The sequence below is a fragment of the Cyprinus carpio genome, chromosome B2, assembly GCF_018340385.1.
Source record: "Cyprinus carpio isolate SPL01 chromosome B2, ASM1834038v1, whole genome shotgun sequence".
NCBI classification, from domain to species: Eukaryota; Metazoa; Chordata; class Actinopteri; order Cypriniformes; family Cyprinidae; genus Cyprinus; species Cyprinus carpio.
In genome coordinates, this window is record NC_056598.1 from 15,559,894 (window position 1) to 15,581,443 (window position 21,550).

The 21,550-nt window shown below is 37.6% G+C and overlaps 3 protein-coding genes across 9 annotated transcripts; all 3 read right to left on the bottom strand.

Moving 5' to 3' along the window:
• Nucleotides 1-473: 473 nt before the first annotated feature.
• Nucleotides 474-3,659, bottom strand: tmem59 (transmembrane protein 59). 4 transcript variants are annotated; one of them, XM_042718306.1, is made up of 8 exons: nucleotides 3,420-3,659; nucleotides 3,136-3,241; nucleotides 2,964-3,058; nucleotides 2,691-2,843; nucleotides 2,492-2,564; nucleotides 1,430-1,562; nucleotides 1,216-1,336; nucleotides 474-1,116 (listed from the first exon to the last, which is right to left on the bottom strand). In XM_042718306.1, exons 1-8 carry the CDS (start codon nucleotides 3,573-3,575, stop codon nucleotides 958-960), a joined length of 996 nt encoding a protein of 331 aa, XP_042574240.1. In that variant the 5' UTR covers nucleotides 3,576-3,659; the 3' UTR covers nucleotides 474-957. The 4 variants fall into 4 exon arrangements, with proteins under 4 accessions (XP_042574240.1, XP_018924449.1, XP_042574241.1 ...); XM_019068904.2 differs by having other exon boundaries at nucleotides 474-1,113; nucleotides 1,216-1,333; nucleotides 3,420-3,658; XM_042718307.1 differs by having other exon boundaries at nucleotides 1,216-1,333; nucleotides 3,420-3,658.
• A 414-nt stretch (nucleotides 3,660-4,073) lies between these two features.
• LOC109051353 (U2 snRNP-associated SURP motif-containing protein-like) lies at nucleotides 4,074-19,999 on the bottom strand. Of its 4 annotated transcripts, none has more exons than XM_042718304.1 (26): nucleotides 19,870-19,999; nucleotides 18,922-19,020; nucleotides 18,632-18,743; nucleotides 13,132-13,253; nucleotides 12,970-13,037; nucleotides 12,796-12,884; nucleotides 12,567-12,602; nucleotides 12,365-12,447; nucleotides 12,126-12,291; nucleotides 11,475-11,686; nucleotides 10,850-10,893; nucleotides 9,053-9,157; nucleotides 7,630-7,696; nucleotides 7,375-7,541; nucleotides 7,087-7,249; nucleotides 6,924-7,003; nucleotides 6,746-6,833; nucleotides 6,525-6,662; nucleotides 6,218-6,398; nucleotides 5,958-6,032; nucleotides 5,797-5,860; nucleotides 5,424-5,580; nucleotides 5,223-5,333; nucleotides 5,003-5,118; nucleotides 4,736-4,903; nucleotides 4,074-4,598 (listed from the first exon to the last, which is right to left on the bottom strand). In XM_042718304.1, the coding sequence occupies exons 1-26, from the start codon at nucleotides 19,912-19,914 to the stop codon at nucleotides 4,460-4,462; spliced, it is 2,895 nt and encodes a 964-aa protein (XP_042574238.1). In that variant the 5' UTR covers nucleotides 19,915-19,999; the 3' UTR covers nucleotides 4,074-4,459. The 4 variants fall into 4 exon arrangements, with proteins under 4 accessions (XP_042574238.1, XP_042574237.1, XP_042574234.1 ...); XM_042718303.1 differs by having other exon boundaries at nucleotides 5,003-5,124; XM_042718300.1 differs by having other exon boundaries at nucleotides 4,736-5,124.
• On the bottom strand, nucleotides 13,291-17,966 carry LOC122136196. The gene is made up of 3 exons (XM_042718305.1): nucleotides 16,620-17,966; nucleotides 16,010-16,200; nucleotides 13,291-15,554 (listed from the first exon to the last, which is right to left on the bottom strand). Exons 1-3 carry the CDS (start codon nucleotides 17,759-17,761, stop codon nucleotides 13,891-13,893), a joined length of 2,997 nt encoding a protein of 998 aa, XP_042574239.1. The 5' UTR covers nucleotides 17,762-17,966; the 3' UTR covers nucleotides 13,291-13,890.
• Nucleotides 20,000-21,550: the final 1,551 nt, after the last annotated feature.

Below are 21,550 nucleotides of genomic sequence, written 5' to 3' on the forward strand. Positions count from 1 at the left end.
CATCTTACCTTCCTTTTCTGTTTCAGTTCTCTCTAATATTGGTATACCAGACTGTCCCAACTTGGGGAGAAAAAAAATAATAAAAAATAACCCTCTTCTCAAACAATACAGAAAAATAGATAATATTCCTAATTCAATTAACTGTCATTAAAGACCTATATAACCTAATTTCCTTTCTCCAGGTTGGGTCCTGTTGTTGTTGTTGTTTTTTTATGTAATGAAATGTTTAATGCGCAATTCTTACATCTGGTATACAGAAACAGTCTTCAGAAGCCTATATAAATGGTCAGAAGAGTGTTACAAGATGGTAACTTGCTAACAACATCAGCACATAAAATCTTTGTTGTCAGCATTGACACGCCCATACAGACAAAAATCATGTTAGGTTTGACTAGTCCAATAAAAAAAAAACACATTAAACCCTGCATTACAACTCTATATATTTAACTTAAAAACAAAACATGAGAACAGAACACTTTTTAGTGGTATTGTTTATTATTATTTAGAAGACAAATCTGAGAGGTCGCAAAACATCTTCATTTACAATGCCTTTATTGACTTTGACAAGAAATTTCCATTCACTGCAGCAGAGAACTCTTGTACTAAAGCAAAAATCAAAACGTTAATGTCATTGTGCAACAAGTTGTACCTCAAATCACAAGCTGTTATTGATCACACCGAGAACACTCAAAAACAAATAAGGAAAACAAGAAGACTTTGTCTCTACAAATGGGCAGTAAACAGAAAAACTCAGATCCTACAGAGCTTTCAGTCTGAAAGCTAATGCCTTTAAAGTGCCAAAACATAAACAGAATATATTCCCCACAGTCCACGTTTCTCAAATTTAAAAAAAAAAAGGAGAACCAAGAAACCCACAGTCAATGCGTTTGAAGCTACAACACCACCTCTGAAAGAGAAAACCAAAAGCTCTATCAATTTCTTTGGATGTTAGACTGGTTAAATGTTAGACTGATCCAGATTGACCTTTGATGGAAGAGGTCCAGCTTCCTGCTCCTCCACACCTGGAGATCTGATGATCACCAGAGAGGACTGCAGATACGGGGTCAGTTTCTGATCCTTAATGCACTCCATATCCCCATATATGCTTAGCTTCTGTTAAAAGTAGGGAGAACATGTGGATGAGTTAGTTCAACATAACCAACTAACCAATAATTGGCTAAAAACATGAAGATGAGTGCATGTGAAGTGGTTTACCTCAGCAGGGACGTACTGCTCAACGGCGGTGGACACTGTGGCACAACAAATCCAGATCAGAACCAAGACGGACAGAACCAGAGTGGTGGTCAGGATCCAGCCAGGCAGCCACGGGTTCCTGCTGGTACAAAAAACAACAAAAAACATGTTCAACAAGATCAACAGACTGCAACAAATCTTCAGAGATTAGAATCCAGATCAACATGTGTCCAACCTTGAGAGACAGCTGAAGAGGTTGTAATCGTCCTCAGAGTTGCTTCGATCGATGAACATGTCTCTGTCTCTCTCCTGAATGTAGCTTCTTGGGTAGTCTTTATAAACAGGGTTTTTCATTTCCTGACCTACAACTATTAATAATACAAGGGGTCCAATATCAGTGTTGAGATCTTAAAAGTACTTCTGTTAAGAGAATGATGCTAAGATGATGTTGTGGAAAGTGACACGGTTAAGTCAGCCTTTGCTGATCAATCATGACTGTTATTACATATTTAGATATTATAACATGGCATCTTAAATCTACAGTATGCAATTTTTGTGCCACTAGCAGCAGCAAAACACACGTTTCCTAAAATAAAAGGTAGTCTTGGCTCAAAACCTGACCGATTAGTTGAGCAAATGCTTTTATATTGGGCAGCCAAAACAAGCACTACAAGCTCCTACTAATGGTACAGATATTACACGCTCAACTTCAGTGTCATCAAGAGATTAAAATTCACCTGTTTTTGGTTCTCTAAACATATGTTATTGATCTTATTGTGAATGGTTCATCCATGCATGTTTTTTTTATATATATATATATATATATATATATATATATATATATCACACACACACACACAGACACTCACACACACATATATAAAAACATGCATGGATGAACCATATCTATGTTAGTGCTCTCAAACAATTAATCGCATCTAAAATAAAAGTTTTGTGTATATATATATATATATATATATATATATATATATATATATATATATCTATATATATATATACTGGATCATCTGGTGAAATTACAAACTTCTGTCTGTGATACATGTCGGATTCTTCAATCATTTAATCTGCTTAAATCCCACCCCTTTCTTACAATCAGCCTCAATTTTGCATTCAGATCCACTTTCATCCAATGAACGACCGAACAATCACTTTAACATACAATATTATGATTATTAAAGTCTGAAAACATGTAAAACAGTCACGAAGTGTAACACTTTCCAAAGCTTGCTTAATAATCAAAGAGGAAAACATTGTGTGTGTTATGTGAAGTGCTCACAAGTGCTCTGTGACTCCTCAGTCTCGTCCCTCTGGAACTCAAACTGAGGGATAAACTGAATTTGGGGCTCGGACTAGAAACGAGATAAAGCAAATCAATGATCAATGACACTTCAGAAGTAAGTTTTACTTCTTACTTTGCACAAGAGGTGCCCAAATGTTTTACTACAAAGGGCCAAAATACATCAACATGACATTACCTGGAAAATGACCACTTTGCCATCATCTGCCTGGAGGTAAAATGTCCAGGAGGAGGTGATGAAGCTGTGAGCCTGGCTCATCATGTCTTCCCAGAAACCCCTCACCAAAGTCAGTGGATACAGGAGATGGATCCTGGGCATCATGGTCAACAGCTTCCCACCAAAACAAACAAACATACAGTGATTTCAAATAGCACACTGGTGAAATTCAAGTAGAGCAGACGATTGAAAGACAGTAAACATGTAAAACAATTATTCAAATGCTTTTCACACCTGCTCCATTCTTTCCTCTGCAAATGGCTGTTGACTCTGGCATCCTAGATCGCATGCGTACTGCTCCTCTGACTGAGTGTAGGCTTCACGACAGGCTGCAGGAAGTCAAACACACCGTTATCAACACAAAGATAAGCGAATGCTGTAAGGACTGACAATACTTCAATATTACCTGACTCGCATTCAGCTTTGGTTTCGTTGAGATCCTTGCTGTCACCCACGAACTGACAGATGGAGAAGAGGCGACATCCTCTCTGACAGGCGTACAGCGCCTCCTTCTAAAACAAAACAAACAGGCCAAATGAAGAAACGCGTCTAATTCCGCTTTCCTCGTTGTTATTGTTCTAACATCACAACGCACAACTCTTTAAAACGCAAACTAACGACAGGCTTAACATCTCAATAGCGTTTCTTTGTTAGTAAACAGCCGTGACTGGTTGCATGTCTCGCACTCACCCGTGGATAAGTGTGCAAGCTGTAAGTCATCTGACATGTTTTATGACAAGACGCCGTTTCCCCCAAAACACCATCGAAGACGTCGGAAGATGCATATGTGCTCGTAAGTATGCAGCAAAAACTCATCAAAATCCCGCAGGACTTTATTGCACTCATTTTTGAGAATTACCAAACATGGACTAAACGCTTCTTCCTTGTTTGTGTGCTTGCGGAAATGTCGTGAGATCGGTGTCTACGCACTTCCTATACTGCGCAAGCGCCGTGAAGTCATTGCATAATGTTGCATAAGTAGTTTTAACAGGGGTTTTCAGACTAGGGTCCCTCAAAATGTTTAAAAACGGGTAAAAACATAAAAATACGACTGAACTAAATAACAATTTTGTACAAAATGAAAAATGGATTCACAAAAACAAACAAATTTAAACAATCCATCTAGTAGTACAGTACTATAATGAATACTAAAAATTTTCCAAATGTATACATTTTATTTTTGAATGCATTTAATTTTAGAATGATCATATTTGCAGGTCCAGGGCATTTAAAAGATTAAAAACCCCTGGCCTATATCTTAAAATAAGTCAGCTATTTAATACACGTAGTTTAAAATTTTTATTTGGGATGTATTCACAAAAACTAAGCCATTTCAAAGAAGAGTCACATAAATTGTGTCTTTATTGAAAAGCAAACATCTATACAACTGAAACTTACACTAGTTTAATTTAAGTCAGTTTCAAGGGATCTAAAAACAACGACCAAAAAAAAAAAAAAAAAAAAAAAAAATATAAGACAATAGTTTTCATGTTGATGGAGGACTGCCCCAGCCACTGCAGTTATTTTCTTTTCGGACACTTTGAACATCAAAGGAAGCTCCTAAATGACATTATAAAACACTCTATAGATGACCCTTGAACACTGTTCCTGTGCCAATGTGAGTGAGCCAAAAGGAGGGGTGAAAGAGGGACTGTCCTTCACACTGATTTACAGGACAAATCTGAGGCACAAAAGACAACCCAGGCATCTTCCCATAATAGCCAGAAGTCTCAGTGTTTGCTTTTTTTGGATTTCTTGTGAGAACGGTGAGGCGATCGTGACCGAGATCTGGATTTCTTTGAGGATTTTTTGGGTGTTCTCGATCTGGACCTCCGTGACCTCTTAGGTGTTCTTGGGGGTGAAGGAGACCTGAAATAATTTTAAAAAATGAGATGGTTTATTACTTTCATAATTTATTGCGTTCATAACCATGCATGTACTGAGAAGCCACAGCATTGAGTTTACGCTGTGACAATGAAGATTAAAAGAGGATACTATTAGTTTACCTTTTAGATGACTTGCGGTTACTTTCTCTTGGAGAGTCTTTATAAGACGATCGAGAGCTGTCTTTTGTATAGGATCTATCGGAGCGCTCTGATCGCGGTGAGGGCGACCTGCCGCGCCTACTGCTGCTACTTCGGGTGGGACTGGGGGAGGGACTATGCCTCCGTTTTCTGGGAAGGAAATAAAATTGATTAAAAACAAACACAAGAACAACGTATTCAAAAATGTCTCCATTTCTTAAATCCTGAAGTAATGTTGAGGTATCGTACTTTTCTTTTCTGCCCGGTGTGGAGTCATCCTTCTCCTTCTCTTTGTGGGACACATCAGATTTCTCTTTGTCTTTTCTCTCTTTTTCTTTCTCTTTGTCTTTCTCTGTCTCTTTCTCCTTCTCCTGTAAAATGTTCAAAAATAGTGGTTTCCAATAAAATAGTAACAAAGTAATACCAAAAAAAAAAAAAAAAAAAAAAAAAAAAAAAAAATCATACTAACCCGCTGTAGTAACTTGTCCCGGTAAAGCTCTACTTGTTCTTGAATACTCGGTCCAGATTTTTTGGGTCGTTTTCCAGATTCAAGCTCATCTTGAAACTTCATGACTTTAAGCTACAACAGACAAAGAAAAATGACTGGGATCTCTTAACAGCTTTCAAGTAGTGAAGAATTAGGTTTAGTACATTTAGCATTTCGGTATACCTCGATTTCTCGTAGTTTGGCACGTTTCTCTTCGCTCATCTCCGAAAACTTAGCAGACTTTAAATCGTATTCTTCTCTAACAGGATTACTGTAAGACTGCTGGTCTGCAGCGCTGGAGCTCTTGAGAGAGTCTTTACTCTCAGTTTCCCGTGTTGCACTAGAACAAGAACGTGAGACTGAGATTAAAACATGAATTTCATCCACCTATAAGAAATTTCAGAAATCGTTTTATAGAGCGTGCACTCACACAAGCAATTTCTAGGGATTGAATTATTTTAATTTTTGACTATGAAATTAGCAAGACATTCCTACGACCATTCCATGATTCAAATTCCATGAGTTTTACAAACCAAGTAGAACTAGTAAAACTTACCTTGTCTTGCTTTTCTCAGATTCATCTGGCAGATCAAAGATTTCCCATTTTGATGTGGTTACAGCTAAAACCAGAGAAAAATCATGGTTTGATTTTAAAATTCTCAATACTTTATGATGCATATCCCAGGAGAAAATGTTATAAATGTCATCTAGACTAACCTTGAGCCTCCAAAGCAGTCCCATCCACTTCCTCCCATTTTGACGGGGCCACCTTAAAGCCTGGTTTTTGATCCACTGAAAAAGAAAAGAAAAAAACAAATGACACAGAAAAACTAATTTACCCATGACATTTGGAAATTGTAATTGTAATTGTAAAGTACATTCTTACTGATTTTTGAGTGATGTGTTAAGTTTACCAAGTAGGTAACTAAGTGTATGAAAGTTAAATAAAATAAAATCAATGTTGTCAGCATTCTTACAAGGAACGCCATCCAGATCATCATCTGTTCCCTTGATGGGCATTCCATCCAGGTCATCAAGTGGTGCACCATCAATTGGCGCTCCATCTATGGGCATGCCGTCAACATCATCCAAAGGAGCACCATCCAGCTCCTCCTCCACAATAGAAGCACCATCAATGTCCTCCGACCTTTCTGGTTGCTAAGTAAAAATGAAATAAACATCCAGTCTATCAGTTCATATCTAGATGAACTGTGACTCAACTCAAACCTGACCATTGAAAATCTATGAATCATAACTCAATCAGTCAATCTCTATGAAGCTAACCTCTGGCAACAGGTCTACAGTCTCCTTTTCAGGATCGAGACTGACGAGGCCCAGGAAGATGTTCTGGAGTTTAATCAGGAATGGATCGGGATACACTGCCCAGTCTTCCCACGCACGGAAACAGGACATTACTCGTTGCTGTGAGGACCAAAATTGAAAAACATCAACTCCAATCTTTAAAACAGAAAACCATTGTGTGTTAAAAGAGCAAAATGGCACACCTTGAAATTCTCGGACTGTAAATGGCCCTGTATTGTCTTATATGTGGCATTTAGGTCAGAAAATACCTGGCAGAGTTTTGTTTCAAAGCTGTAAAAGAATCAAAACAAAACAATGAATAAACCGACTAACAAGAATTAATATCTTGATTGTGCACTCAAAAATAATTCTGAGACTTACAATTTTCTGTAATAGGAGGCATTAGCAACTTTTGCAGAGGAGTTATACAGCACATCCGACACCAAATATAACCTTGCAATCTGAGGGAGGGCAGAATAGCAAACGTAAACAAAAGTGATGAGACACATGGAAAATTTTGTTAATCGTAATTCTGTGAAGTGACCTTCTTTGGCAGAGGTGTTTTAAGTATGGACAGAGACTCGGCGATGCATTCCACAATCTCTTCGGCTGCGTCAGCATGCGAGAGGCAGAAAAACATGGCGTCAGCTATGTCACTCTTCCTTGGCGTGAGACCTCGGAGTAACTCCTCCAATTTATCCCTCTCGCTGCAGAAGAGGAGAATATTAAGTTCACATAACCAACAATATTGGCTACAACCAAAAGCCTAGTAGCTCCATACTGGAGGGATTGGATCTCTCCATAAACTCCAGATTTTGATTGATAGACATACTCGTCTTTCAACGCGCCCTTCTTGATAGTTTCATCATCATCATCATCATCACGCTCTTCTTCTTCAGGAGTGCCATGTAAATATGGGTTGAGAGGTGGGGGTCGCCAGAAAGATCCGTTCTTAAATATTCTGAAGTCTTCTGTTTTCCATTTAGTTGGAGAATCGCCCTGTGAGTGTTGATATATTTTGTTTATTTTACAGCTGAACACATTTCAATATGTTTCTGACAAAAGAATAAAAATAAACAAGACTAACCTGTAATATGGTGTATAACTTCCACCGGTAATAAACATGAGCAGGACTTTGATTTTCAAATAAAAACCTGTCGAATTTGAACAAAAAACAATGTTTGATTTAAGGACATTATCAGAATACAAGTAAAAACTCTAAAAATCACATGAATGCAATCGGAGTTATATTAAAAATTATTAAAAATATATTAAACGGGTCCTTTTATGCTCTTTTATAAGGTCTTGATTTTGTTTTGGGGTGTATTTTTTCCACATATTTTCCATTATTACAACATCTCTCTCCCCAGTCTGGCATGAAGGGCTTGAATAGTTCCTGTATCAAATGAAGGCCTGCCTTCTGGAATACGAGATGTGATGTGATTGGTTAGCTGGGCAAGATTGTGCTGTGATTGACAGCACTCTGCCTGGTTGGGAAATGTCCTGCTTCTTACCATAGCTGCCTGCTGCGAGCTTCAGTGTAAATATTGCACCAAAATCAAATCAATTTGAACACGATTTGAACCCGGATGATTGTAGCAACTCTAAGCTCATCTGCCCTGGGAACACTAGCACATCTCCAACCTAGTGATAACACTCGTTGTAGCTCCAGTGAGAACATGCTAGTCTCGCAAGAACCAACGTCTGTTTACAGGAGCAAAGGAAGCAAAGTTTCCTTACTTTAGCAAAGGAAAACCAGTCTCTTCTTGGCTTACATAATTTTTCTTTACAAATCTTTGTTTGTACTTCTAATTCATTCATTCGTGTTTTATTTTGCTCTCTCCTCCACGTTTGTCACTAATCACGCTACGCCGCAGTCCTACGTCATCCGCCAGAAAGGCACTCTCTAATGAATGTGCATACAACAGTTAGCAGAAGCTTATAACATCTTAAATACAAAAATGCATCGATTCGCTGAAGGGGGCCTTTATTCACCCACCGGAGCCACGTGAGGCACTTTTTATTATGGATGGATGCGCTTTATTGGACTTATTTTGGACTGTTAAACAATAGCATCCAGCGCCATTATAAACCTTGGAAGAGCCAGGACATTTTTAATATAACTCAGATTGGATTTGTTTGAAAGAAGAAAGTCATATACATCTAGTATGCCTTGACGGTGAGTAAATCACGGGCTAATTTTCATTTTTGGGTGAACTAACCCTTTAAAGTTGTGACGAATGGAAGTGACAGATCTTATCTTTTATATTGTGACATACTTTTTAGTGAAACATTGTTGGAAAAAATGGGACTTGGTTCTATCCAGTGTTTGTTGATGGGATAGAGGCAGATCTGAATGTGAAATTGCAGTTGAAAGGGGCGGGTTTAAGATGACTAAATGATTAAGGAATTATTTTTAAACATGCATTTTGAAAACAGATTTGGTGAATTTTTTGTCATACCGACTTTAAAGGCTTGGTGTCAAAAGAAAGTGATTAAAATGTGCTCACCTGTAGAGCGGATTGTTGATCTCTCTGTTCATGATCATGGCTTCAAACATCGGACCCTCACGCACCACAAACTCGATCATTCGATGGATGAGAGAGAGCAAATTCCTACGAGAAAAACACAGTTAAAGCAAAACAGATTCAGCGCCATCACCAGCCACACCTAAACAACTGCTACTTCTACAATATGACATCTGATGAAATGCAACATCCTTGCACTTACTAGCCATGAGTCAATAAACATGTTTGAGCTTTTAAGATTTAAAACTGACTGGCAGTCTGACAGCTGTAACAATCAAAACATTTAAATCCACAATCTACATCTGAGTCTCAGCCATAGCATTCTGCCCTTCTAACTTATTAGACGTGCTACTGAAATACTAGATGTGAGGCAGAGTGATAGTGATCTTTCTTGCTTTTTGACAATAGTAATGTGTGGATGGAGAGGGACAAAATCATGTAAGCACTTCTAGAGTCAGGTAAGGGATAAGGACAACAATTGGCTTCCTGACTGGCTCGTGAAGTGGCCGATAAAATCAACAGATGATGTTTTTCAAATGTACTGAAACACAAGTCACAAGTATTGGAGCCGATCATACCAATGTCAGGCAATCACTCTGTATACTTTCCCCAATCCATCCTGTGACGCTTTTCTGGTCCCTCGCTGCTGCAGACAGTTCAACTTGTGCTGCTCACCAAGGCCAATGTCAAAGGTCACTGAGACTATGGGGATTGGGTGTCGCTTTTGTGCCATGCTACTGGGGCAGTTGAAGTGAGCAATAGCCAGAGGGATGGTTTTGTAAAACTTACACTACGTGAATGTTTGTGGTGTTGTGTAGTGTTTTAGTTGCTAAATTAGTAGTGTCATGAATCACATCTGATGCAAATCTGAACAATTCTCTCAAAAACACCCAAACTAGTGGAACGACCTGTCAAGCATGCTGCTGTAACACTGATATCTGATAATTCTATTCTGTCCAAATTAAAAGGAGGACCTACAAACACCAGACAGAATTAAATCATAATGTACACTACTGCCTGAAGTTGGGGGCTGGTAAGATGTTTTTAAAAGAAGCCTCTCATGCTCCAAGGCTGAATTTGATTAAAGATGCAGTAAAATCAGTTATATAGTGAAATATCACTACAATTTAAAATCTCATTTCCTGTTTTAATATATTTTGAAATGTAATATATACCGGTGGTGGCAAAATTGAATTTTTTAGCAGCCATTACTTATGTATTCTGTGTTGCATGTTGTTTGTTTAATTTTTTTATTTTTTTGATTTGGTGCTCAAAAAAAAAAAAACTCTTATTATAGATGCTGAAAACAGCTGACATGCTTATTTTTGTGCAAACTCTGATATACTGTCTTCAGAATTCTTTGAAAAAAAACATTTGAAACAGAAATCTTTGCATCTTGCCTTTACTGTCATTTTTGATCAATTTAATGAATACTTGCTGTATAAATGTATTATGTCTTTAAAAATCTTACTGACCCCAAACATTTGAATGGTAGCAGTGCATGTCAACAAAAACAATATAAAAAAAAATCACAGACCTCTCTCTACTAATAAGAACTTCACCTATCTGACCGGTATGATGCAAAACCTTTATAGGGAAATGCAATGCATGTGAGTGCCTTGTTTTGTTAGTTGCTTCTCCTTATTTTCATGCAAGGCCTCAACTATTGCTCACTCAAACCAGCCTCTGGTAGCATGGATATGGCCAATCTTTCAAACTACAGAGATGGGATAAGTTCTCTACATTTCATAAGAATTTGGAAAAAAGAAAAACATGTACCTTTCTGTTGGGATAACCACTTTGACTATGGCTTGCGACAGAGTCTGGATATGAAGTCACATCAGATAATAAACATAGAATATATGTGAGTATTGTTAAAAAAGAAACAGGCATAACACTAAATGCAACATATACTCCAACAACAACAAATGTGTTCTACTTTGTCAGTTTTAAAACTTGACTGAACACATTCCTTAGAGAAAGTGCAGTGAAATCATACATCATCTGCATCCATAATATATATATTTTTAAAAATCTCTTTACATTTCTTCAAACAGACAATAACAAATGTGTACAGTTTCATCCTAACTTCCAGCCAAAACCCATAAAATGTCTTGTGCAATGAATAATCTACACTTCAAAAGACTTACCGGTACAATCAGCATGGTACACTTGTAATTTACATGATTGATTGATTTTATTTACAAAAAATGCTAATTGATAATTTAGTAAATTTGCATGATTCTATGGGCAAAATATTTTTCACAAAGAAGATCAAGCCAAAAAAAAAGGTCTGCACCTCTTTCACACAAGCAAAATACTTTTATATAAACAATTCATTTCTCCTAACTACTTTTATGACCATGCTAACCAAAATCTTTTTGTCCCACGTATGCCAAGTTACCTTCTCAAACTCCTCTTTGCACTTTGGAGGGGGAGGCATAGGAGCGTTGGGGTTCTTCAGCCTCTCTTTGGGCTGGGCATTGAAGGGCAGTCCAGAGGGTGGAGGCGGGAGGGTGTGCTCCATCATTGAAGGTGGAATGTATATGGGGTGAGGAGGAATTGGTACACCTTTGCCCCATCCCAATTTCATTTCAAAATTCATTATCATTTTGCCTGAAATTGACAGCATTTGGCAAATTCTTCAATGGTTTTATGAGGGAAAGCAATGTTTTTTATAATATCTATGAGAGCAGGATGGCCAATGGGCAAAATAAAGCTGATATAGGCCTACATAATATCACACTATTTAAAGACAGTAAAATTAAATTTATATTTAATATTTGTTAAAATTGAAAAGAAAAAAAAAACGATCCCTTAAAATTAATATGAAAAAAGACAGCAACTACTTGATTCTGTAATCTTATTATTGTATTTTTCACAAACAAAGAAGTTAATAAACATGAATATGAAAAATTGTAATATAGGTGTAGTATAGGCACAGAATTTATATTTCTGACACCTATCGCCAAAAAATAATAACTTATGATAAAAAGTATGCAGAATATTGTTTGATATATTGCATTACATCAACATGAACAAGAAATATATTTACCATTTAAATGTTTAAGTGCACGTTCAGCATCTCTCCTCGTCATGAAGGCTACAAAACCACAGTTCCTTTCTCTGGCCCTTTCCTCATCCGTCCTGGGCCACATAATTTTCACACTGGCTAATGGACCATAGCGACCGAATTCCTGACAGAGCATCTCCTCATTCATCTGGAGCGTGGGAGAGTATGTTTTAGCATGGGAAACCAACAACAATTATCCAGAAAAAAGAAAGACCCATTACCTGAGGATTTATGTTCCCCAAATAGAGATTTGTAGTGGTCGGATCACCAACATCGTGTGAGCCAGGAGCAGAATCATCCAAGACTGAAAAGCAAAATAATAGCTCTGAATAACAACTGACGTTTTACCATCGCTTCTTCCATGATGGGATACATAAACAGCAAAATGGTCATTGCATTACACAGTATATAAAACAAAATTACCACTGGACGGACGGTTTCTTCGTGAAGAACCATCCGCTAAAAGCAGAAGAAAAGCAGTGTGAATTTTGTTTCCTGAATTTAAAAAGCGTATAGGCTGCTGAATTGTAGCAGTGGCCAAGACATGTGGGAGGGGCACAAACTTCACTGGGTCCATGAGCGAACGTAGGGGGAAGCTGACTGTTTTGGTGAGAAAAAAACAAAACAATAAAACCATGAATAAAGAACTTACAGGATCGCCTTCCTTCCATTGTGGGAAGAGGCTCAAAACGACTGACTCGGCCCTTCAACCGGTGCCGTTCATCACGCTCCTCCTGAATCCTACAAAAACAACAGAGGGTTACCCTTGAAATGATCATTTTAAAGGTGCTGTCATTTCCTGAATAAGAATTTAAAGAACATCTACTGTTTTAGTTCTTCTTTGAAGAGTTCAAGGTTGCTCTTTTTCTTTTCTTTGTCTCCCTTCTTCGATGCCTAGCCAATATAATAGAAAAATAATGGGTTATATGACCAAATAGATGCATTAAAATAAGATCAGATATAAATAAATAAATGACAAAAGACTCACATTGCGTTTATCTACTGATAAAAACTGGGGTGGAGTTTCCAAAGGTAAAAAACTTTTAGACTCCATAATCCTTGATTTCGGTTTGTAGAGCTTTCCTTTTTTGTCATCAGCTGCCGCTTCCTCTGTAACAGACACGTGATAAAGAATCAAAGCAGAGACAATTAGGAGAATTGTAGAATAAAAATATCTGCATAATTTAAAAGAAAAGTCAAAGAAACATTAATCTATTATTCAAAAGCTTGAAGTCAGTAAGTCGGTTTATTTGGTGAAATCAGGGATTAAAGTGAAAAAAAATCTTCTGACTGAACATTTTTCAGGCCAAGCCATATTCCTTTAACAAACACTTTATTTAAATAGTCGAGACCAATAGCGTTTTAAGGGGAGATTAAACCGCTTTAATATTGCCAGTTTGCATATTTTAAAAGCTATTTGTAATCTTTGAAAAAAAATATACCTTGACAAATAATCAACCATCTACCACACATCTTTTCAGTGCATGTTTTTATTTATCTTATAACACCAAACAATGTTTTGTGAAACTCTTAATAATGAACAGGAAAAAAAAAAAAGTAATAGCATCACCATTAAATTCCAAAAAGTGCTTTTTCAAAAAGTGCATTTTCAGTGCATGTTTTATGTTTCTTATAACAACAAACAATGTTTTGTGAAACTATTAATAATTAACAGGAAAAAAAGTAACTGCACCACCATTAAATTCCAAAAAGTGCTTTTCTTGTGCAAATGTCTCTAGAGTGCTTTTCACTTTTTCTGCTTTTTGGCTGTGAAACCATATTCCTGAAGCTTGGCTACACCTGACACCCGTTTTAGTGTTTGACTAGCTACATGTGGAGGAGTGGCTCCAGGAGAGGTGGAGGGGGTGGAGGCTGTAGCAGCAGTTTTGCCTTTAACTCCAGGGGTGGAGGAGAAAGAGGCTGTAGCAACAGCTTTACCTTTAACTCCAGCAGTGGAGGAGGTGGAGACTGTAGCAGCAGTTTTGCCTTTAACTGCAGGGGTGGAGGAGAAAGAGGCTGTAGCAACAGCTTTACCTTTAACTCCAACAGTGGAGGAGGTGGAGGCTGTAGCAGCAGTTTTGCCTTTAACTGCAGGGGTGGAGGAGAAAGAGGCTGTAGCAACAGCTTTACCTTTAACTCCAACAGTGGAGGAGGTGGAGACTGTAGCAGCAGTTTTGCCTTTAACTGCAGGGGTGGAGGAGAAAGAGGCTGTAGCAACAGCTTTACCTTTAACTCCAGCAGTGGAGGAGGTGGAGACTGTAGCAGCAGCGCCTTTAACTGCAGGGGTGGAGGCTGTAGCAGCAGCTTTTTGTTTAACTCCAAGGGCGGAAGAGGTGGAGGCTGTAGCAGCAGCAGTGCCTTTAACTGCAGGGGTGGAGGCTGTAGCAGCAGCTTTTCGTTTAACTCCAAGGGTGGAAGAGGTGGGGGCTTTAGCACAAACAGAAGAGGTGGAACCTTTCTTTACTTTTCTAACCCTAACTGCTGAGAGGACCTTCACAGCTTCCCTCAGTTTCCTTTCCTTTTGCTTGTCAAGGTTCACCTTCTTTTTCTTCAGATGATTTTGGTATGTCTCATAAGAAGACAGGCAAAATCTCCTTAATGCAGGGGTAATTTGCATTTTAGATGCAGTTTTGCCCATTACCTTCATGTGGGACTTGAGAATGGCTAAGCCTTCATAAGTCTCAATGTTCAGCCTAACCCTGTCTTTCTCAATTATATCATCCATCATGTTAAATGATCCTTCGACAAGAGGGCCAGTGAACAATGACAGAAGAGCCTTTACCAACTTCCCTAAGATGGGGAACCTCATTCCTCCTTCTGGCATCTTCATGGCGAAAATCTTACTCCACCAGTCAACATCGATTCGTGCATTGTTCTCCTCAAAGCATTTGGCCTGTGTCCCTAGATCTGTATTAATCTGGTAGGCTCGAACCTCTTCATCCAGTTGACCCAACTCCTCTGACTTCACAGCATTTGGCAAGGCCTTGGCCAAGGTGTTGAATGCACCTTGGACTGATTCATGGAGAATCAATGATGGTGTCAGCGCAGATAAAGAGGTGATGATGTTGTTGTTGAGGGGCAGGTTTTTCAGGAGGAATGTTGCTGCCTTTATGTAGCCTTCTCTGAGAGAGCTGTAGACCTTCTGCACCCAGGGCTTCTTTTCTACTCTAGCCTTGTTTAAGGCAAAGAAGCTGAATCTCCCCACAGACAACCTTTTGTCAGTGTACTGCAGGTCTCTCTGGTGAACATTAAGCTTCAACAAGCCCTTTGCACTCAAAGGAATAGTTTCAGGCTTCATAAATTTGGAGAGAAGTTCCCTAACCAGTAGCAGCATTTCAGCATGCAGCACATGAATCATGGGCTTTTCATGTTGCAACTTCTTCAGGAACACCTGAAAAGTTGGAAGTACACCTGAAAATCACAATAGAACCAGATTAGAAATGGGTCTGAATATTTTATTCATTGATTAATAATCACATTCATAGTAATGTAACATACTCTTCTTGGAATATTACAACCCTTTAATATTATTTTTTAGATTTGTTGTTGTTTATTTTCATCTGTATTATTTAATTGTCTAGTTTTATTTACATCAGTCCTGAAATGTTTTAATTCTGGTTTAATAAGTCTATAACTTACAAAGTGCTGTATAAATAGTTTATTAGTAGTAGTATTAGTATTAGTAGTATTAACCAAAGTGATCTGATTAACAGTGATCTAAAAACTGTATTTATGGTTAACTCAGATTCCATTCCAGCATTCCAAGAAAAATAAGCATATAATAAATATAACAATAAAGGGATTTCAATAAATAAGAAATCTCTGTACTTTTCTTAACACTTAAAGTGAATAAAAAGTGAACATACCTCGATACAAATCAATAATGGTTGTGAGCTTGTCGAACTCTGAAAAAAGCATACAGATGCGTGTCTTTCGTTTTTTGTTGACATCACTTCCGATCCTTGCAGATTTTGCCATTTGCTGTTGCAGACAAATTATCCTGGCCTTCTCATCAGATGTAACTGCATGCTTATCAAGAAGCTGGTTCAGGAGCCATCTGCATCACAAAATAACATATACACATAACGATTAAGGAGAAGAAAAAATCAACAATGCTATTTCTAATTGCCAATACTTCAACAGTCATGACATACTTTTTGTGTTTACAGGTCAAGGCACTTCCTTTTCTTTATATAAAGGTTATTTAATAATTTGATTGCATCTGGAATGAAGCCGAGCTTCATTGTTCTAACATTTTAACCCTTTGAGTAACTATATCTATAACTTTATATAACCTGATTGATCACTGAGCCATCTCCACCCCTTGGTTTAGATTTGTTATGTAAAAAAAATCCACTAGATGTCTGCATCTTTAAATATTATTAATAACAAACAAAAAAATGTGTGTGTGTTTCATTAAAAATCCAAAAAAAGGCCTACTAGTACAGAAATTAGATGATACAAAAATAGAAGTACCTGTGTTTGTGTTGATCATGAGAAGACAGGACGCTGTAGAAGTGCACAGTCAATGGATCCATAAGCTCCCGTATTCTGTTGCACACATCCAACATTTGCAGGAACCTGCTGCTGATGGGACGTATTAGGCTCTTATTCTCCAAATGAAGTAAGGACTGAAACTCAGAAAAAACTTCTTTCTGTTTGGGTGATTTTTCAATGTCATAGTATACATCAGAGCAAAATTGTTCCACAAATCCCTGGAAAGGATTTAAAAGGGCCTTGGCTGCATTCGAGACCATATGGACAGTGTCTCCGCTGACATCCAGCAGTGATGGATTTTCTCTTCTGACTAGTGTCTCTACTCCAGACTTTTTCCCTCTCATCACACTGCAGTTATCCAACAGTATACCAACAACCTGATTCCAGTTCAGGCTATATGACTGGAGAATATCTTTCAATGTGTTTGTGATTGTTAAGGCATCTGCAATATTCAGTTTCCTCGAGGCTAGATGCTGGGTTGCCACTTTTCCCACATCTTCATCATAGTACCGAACAAGAACATTCAGAATCCTGTCCATGTTTCCATCTGTTGCCTCATCAACATTTAAAGAAAACATCTTCGTTTTCAGCTTAGATGACAATTTGGATTTCCAATAAGCAGAAATGCCATGTGTGCACAAGTAGGAGGCATGTGCATTAGACATAGACAATCTTGAAAGTGCACTCTTGTCTTTGACAACTGATTGCATTAAATTAACTAGCGGTTGTGAGACTGTGAACGACAGGTCATGCTCCGCTATGAAAGAACATATGCGCACTTTTACATCGCACACACGGTCGGCCATAGACGCATGAATCTCCGTTGTGGTACTTGTCGCACCAGGCAGGGAGCATGTGTACTGTAGAGCACGAACGGCAGCATTGTGACTAGCTTCTGATTGATGGCGAGCTAGCACTTTTTTGCCATTATTGCCATATTGAAATTTCCTGTGGCATACTGTGCAAAGACACGTACCTGGTTGTTTGATTTTTTTAGCCCACGAACTAAAAGGCTTGCCATTCTTCCCAATTTCGCTAAGCCAAGCCCATCTCCATTTATTTTTTACACTTTTATCAATCTCCGAAACATCGGAGCCTTCCTGCATTATAAGTGTGTCCATGCTATCTTAAATGTAATTATACCTCAGCCGTAGCCTGACATGTACTTCTTCAAAACTAAACCAAAACCCGGAGTGGATCCATACCGGAGTGATAACAAAACGCTTATAGTGAAGAGAGGAACGTGCATTCGCTCCACTCCAGGCTTTGATCACATCCTCCTCAGCAGGCTGAATACACTTTGTCTTTCCTTAATTTAAGACCTATTTAAACTTAAATTAAGACATTTATTACACTATTTGAGAAGTGTAAGCCTATATATACAGCATTAAAATTATGAAAAGTGAATTTAAAACATTAAGGACAGGCGGAACAGTGTAATTGACGGAAATCCGTCGATGACTCGCTACAATTAACGGAAATCCGTCGTAACGACGGAGAACTTTAATCCCTGTGAAATTCACTCATTACACTTTTATTCAGCAAAGATGCATTAAAACTGATGAAAAGTGGCGGTAAAGAAGTGTAATGTTACAAAACGAAAACAAGAACATTTCCAATTCAAATAAATACTGCTCTTTTGAACGTTCTATTCATCAAAGAATCCTGAGCGGGAAAAAAGTGTCACATTTCCACAAAAATATTACGCAGCACAACTGTTTTAAACACTGATAAGAGATTTTTCTTGAGCAGCAAATGATTTCTGATGGATCATGTGACACTGAAGGCAGCTGAAAATTCAGCTTTACCATCGCAGTTACAGTTACTACTGTATTTTGGATTAAATAAATGAAGCCTGGGTGAGCATAAGCAAATGATTAAAAACATTTTAAAAAATCATACCGATTTATGCATTTACAGCCTTTGGTTTTGTTGTATGGTGGAATCTCAGATAAAAAGATCAACCTGTAACATTCACATAACAATCCTACCTTTAGTAGCATTAGCAATCCCACCACGTACAAAGGTCTTCACCTTTCCTTCACCTCCCTCAAAAGCAGCGAGAAATTCCTCATAGATCTCCGCTGCTGCCCTTTCATCCTCCTGTGTGAAAATCACAGATCGTGTCACATATTTATTGTAGTGGAATAATGTTACACTTGTATCATCAAGCTAGTAGACATATGACAAAATGAAAACAATGTGTTCTAAAAAAAAAAAAAAAAAGGGCAAAACATTTTATATTCCCATGAATTCCAGTCTTTAGACCTCATCTGCTTACCTTCTTCTTGAGTTCATCTTGCTCTTTCTTGCTTAGTGTTCTTTTTGCAACTGCCATCTTGCCGATACTGAAGGCCTTTAACTTACTTTCCAATAAAGCCTGCATGAAAATAATTACACAAATCAGAGTTGATCCATAACTTTCCTCTTATAACAGAGAAAAAATATAGATATTAATGCATTTATATACAGTCCAAAACGCACAAAATGGAAAAAGAGTAGGAAGGAAAAAATAATGAATGCATCCATATTTGGTAATGGTTTGTTTAGGTTCTCTGAATTAAAGAAGTAACTGTTTTCCATGAATAAAGAGGTGCACTTTGCAGGATATTATCACCAAGTACATCAGGACAGATGAGCTGGACTGGCTAATATAACACCAGAACTACCAGAATTACATAAACTATACACTTCTGCTGTGTTTCCATTTCTGTTTACACGTTCACGTGGCTAGTAACGTTACTACCAGAGAGTGTGATCATGTTAGCACACACAAACGCGCAATTAAGTCACTAACAACGCTAATAAACAAACCCATCTCCTCTCTATGGGAGCATAAAATCCAGAAATCAGTGTAATACAGTGATGTTTGTAGACTACGTTCGTGTTAGCCATGCCAGCAAACAATAAACAAAAGCAAGTTCTGTGGTGCTGTCAAGGGTGTAAACAAACATAATATAATAAGATCAAATGCAGCATATATGGCCAACAGATTTTAGTCTGCTCATGTGTATTACAGAAACAAAATCTGTGCAGCCGCCGGTTGTCTATCTAACGTGAACTGCACTGCTAGCGAGTTAGCATCACAACCGAGCAGCTCAATAGACCTTTCTCGTATCACAAAGCGACACACTACTGAATCAAACTCAATATTATTCCGCTCTTGTTATCGTAAACAAGAAAGATTGGTTTTAATATACTGATATAAAGTAGAGAAGTAAAAAAATACCTTAGAGTTGGCTTTCTGCGCCCCACCTGGCGTTTTGTCCGCCATTTTGCCCGACTCTGTGCAAGCGCGTGAGGCGCGCTCACTCTCTGACACACAACAGTGCACGAGTCCATTTGACGTCTTTTACTGAAGACAGATCTGATCTGAACCAGTCTGTCTTATGGCCTCCGTCCCAATGTGTATACTACCCATCCTAAATTCTATGTGATAGTAGTCATTTTTAATACTATTTCTGGCAGATAGGGTGGAGAGTATGGACACTGAGATGCTGGGATGGTCATGAAATCAGAGCACAGTCTATGTACTGGTATAGTTATGTGAACTGTTATTGATGAACAAGATGCTGGATTTCAGAATGCACTTTTAATTGCTTTGAACAATACATGTGGAGTCTGAGGCTGGTTTATTTTAGCCTGACCAGATGATAGCCTGACCTAGCTGGGAGACCACCAAACCAAATAAATACCCATTTAACAGCGGGCGCACCTCCTGTGCTAATTGATTTGCAACAGAACATGACATACAGGCCAGTCCAAATAATTTTTTTTCCACTGTAAATTCATTTTCAATATACTAATATTAGGCCTATCGGAACTTCCAGTGACTTGTATCTTCAGATTCTGTATAAAGATGTGATGCTGCATAAAAGCAGGTCTGACCCACCAGAGGCTTTGCATCTCTGTAAAGGAAGTAAAACATTAGCCTTCAGCTTGGCAGTTGTCATGACATTAATGATTTACAGTTTCATATATTCACTAATTTCATGTTTCTATATTTATAGTTTTCAATACAAAATGTTAATTTCATAACATTATATCTGCAGCGGTAATTCCTGCATAAATGTATGCTGCCTCTGTGCAGCATTACACAATCTATGCACCTTTTTAAAATACATTAGTGTTTTCAAATGGATTAATCACGTCCAAAATTAAAGTTTGTTTACACAATATGTGTATGTACTGTGTATATTTATATGTATATATAAATACACACATACATGTATTTCTTAAATATATATGTATGAGTGTGTATTTGTATATGTAAATATATTATATATTTCATATATATATATATAAATCTACATAATTATGGTTATTTCATAAAAATTTTACAGCACTAAAATATATACACAAAACTTCAAATGTAGCTTCTGTGCAAATGGTAATGAAAAAATATGAATAATTTTAATTCACAAAATAAATGTAAATATATAATTTATGTAGACAATGAGGTAGGTGTTGTTATGCAAATGAAAAGAAAACAGTTTAAGGAAACTGATAATAGGCAGCATAAAAGACTTTTCAGTTCCTTGAATGAGTTTATGGTGAATAGCTTACAAATCACTCTTTATGTAGTATATATTACACATTAGTAAAGCATTAGTAGCCCATAAGAACTCCAATAAATCTGATCATATTTGTTGACAGTGAGACAACAAAAATGTATTCTGTATTTAAGTTACCCAGTTTCAGTATTTAAACAGTACGCTCTTTTAAAATTCATGCAAATATTTTATTTGTTATAAGCATTCTAACAGAAGTTTCAGAATTCCAGTATCATATGGTAGTTGAGGTAGCTGACGTGATATTTTTACAATACCACGTCATGATAACCTTGCAGGAGCTTGAAACTCTGTATTCTTTATAGTGCAGAAATACACTGTCAAAAGCCACAATGCACA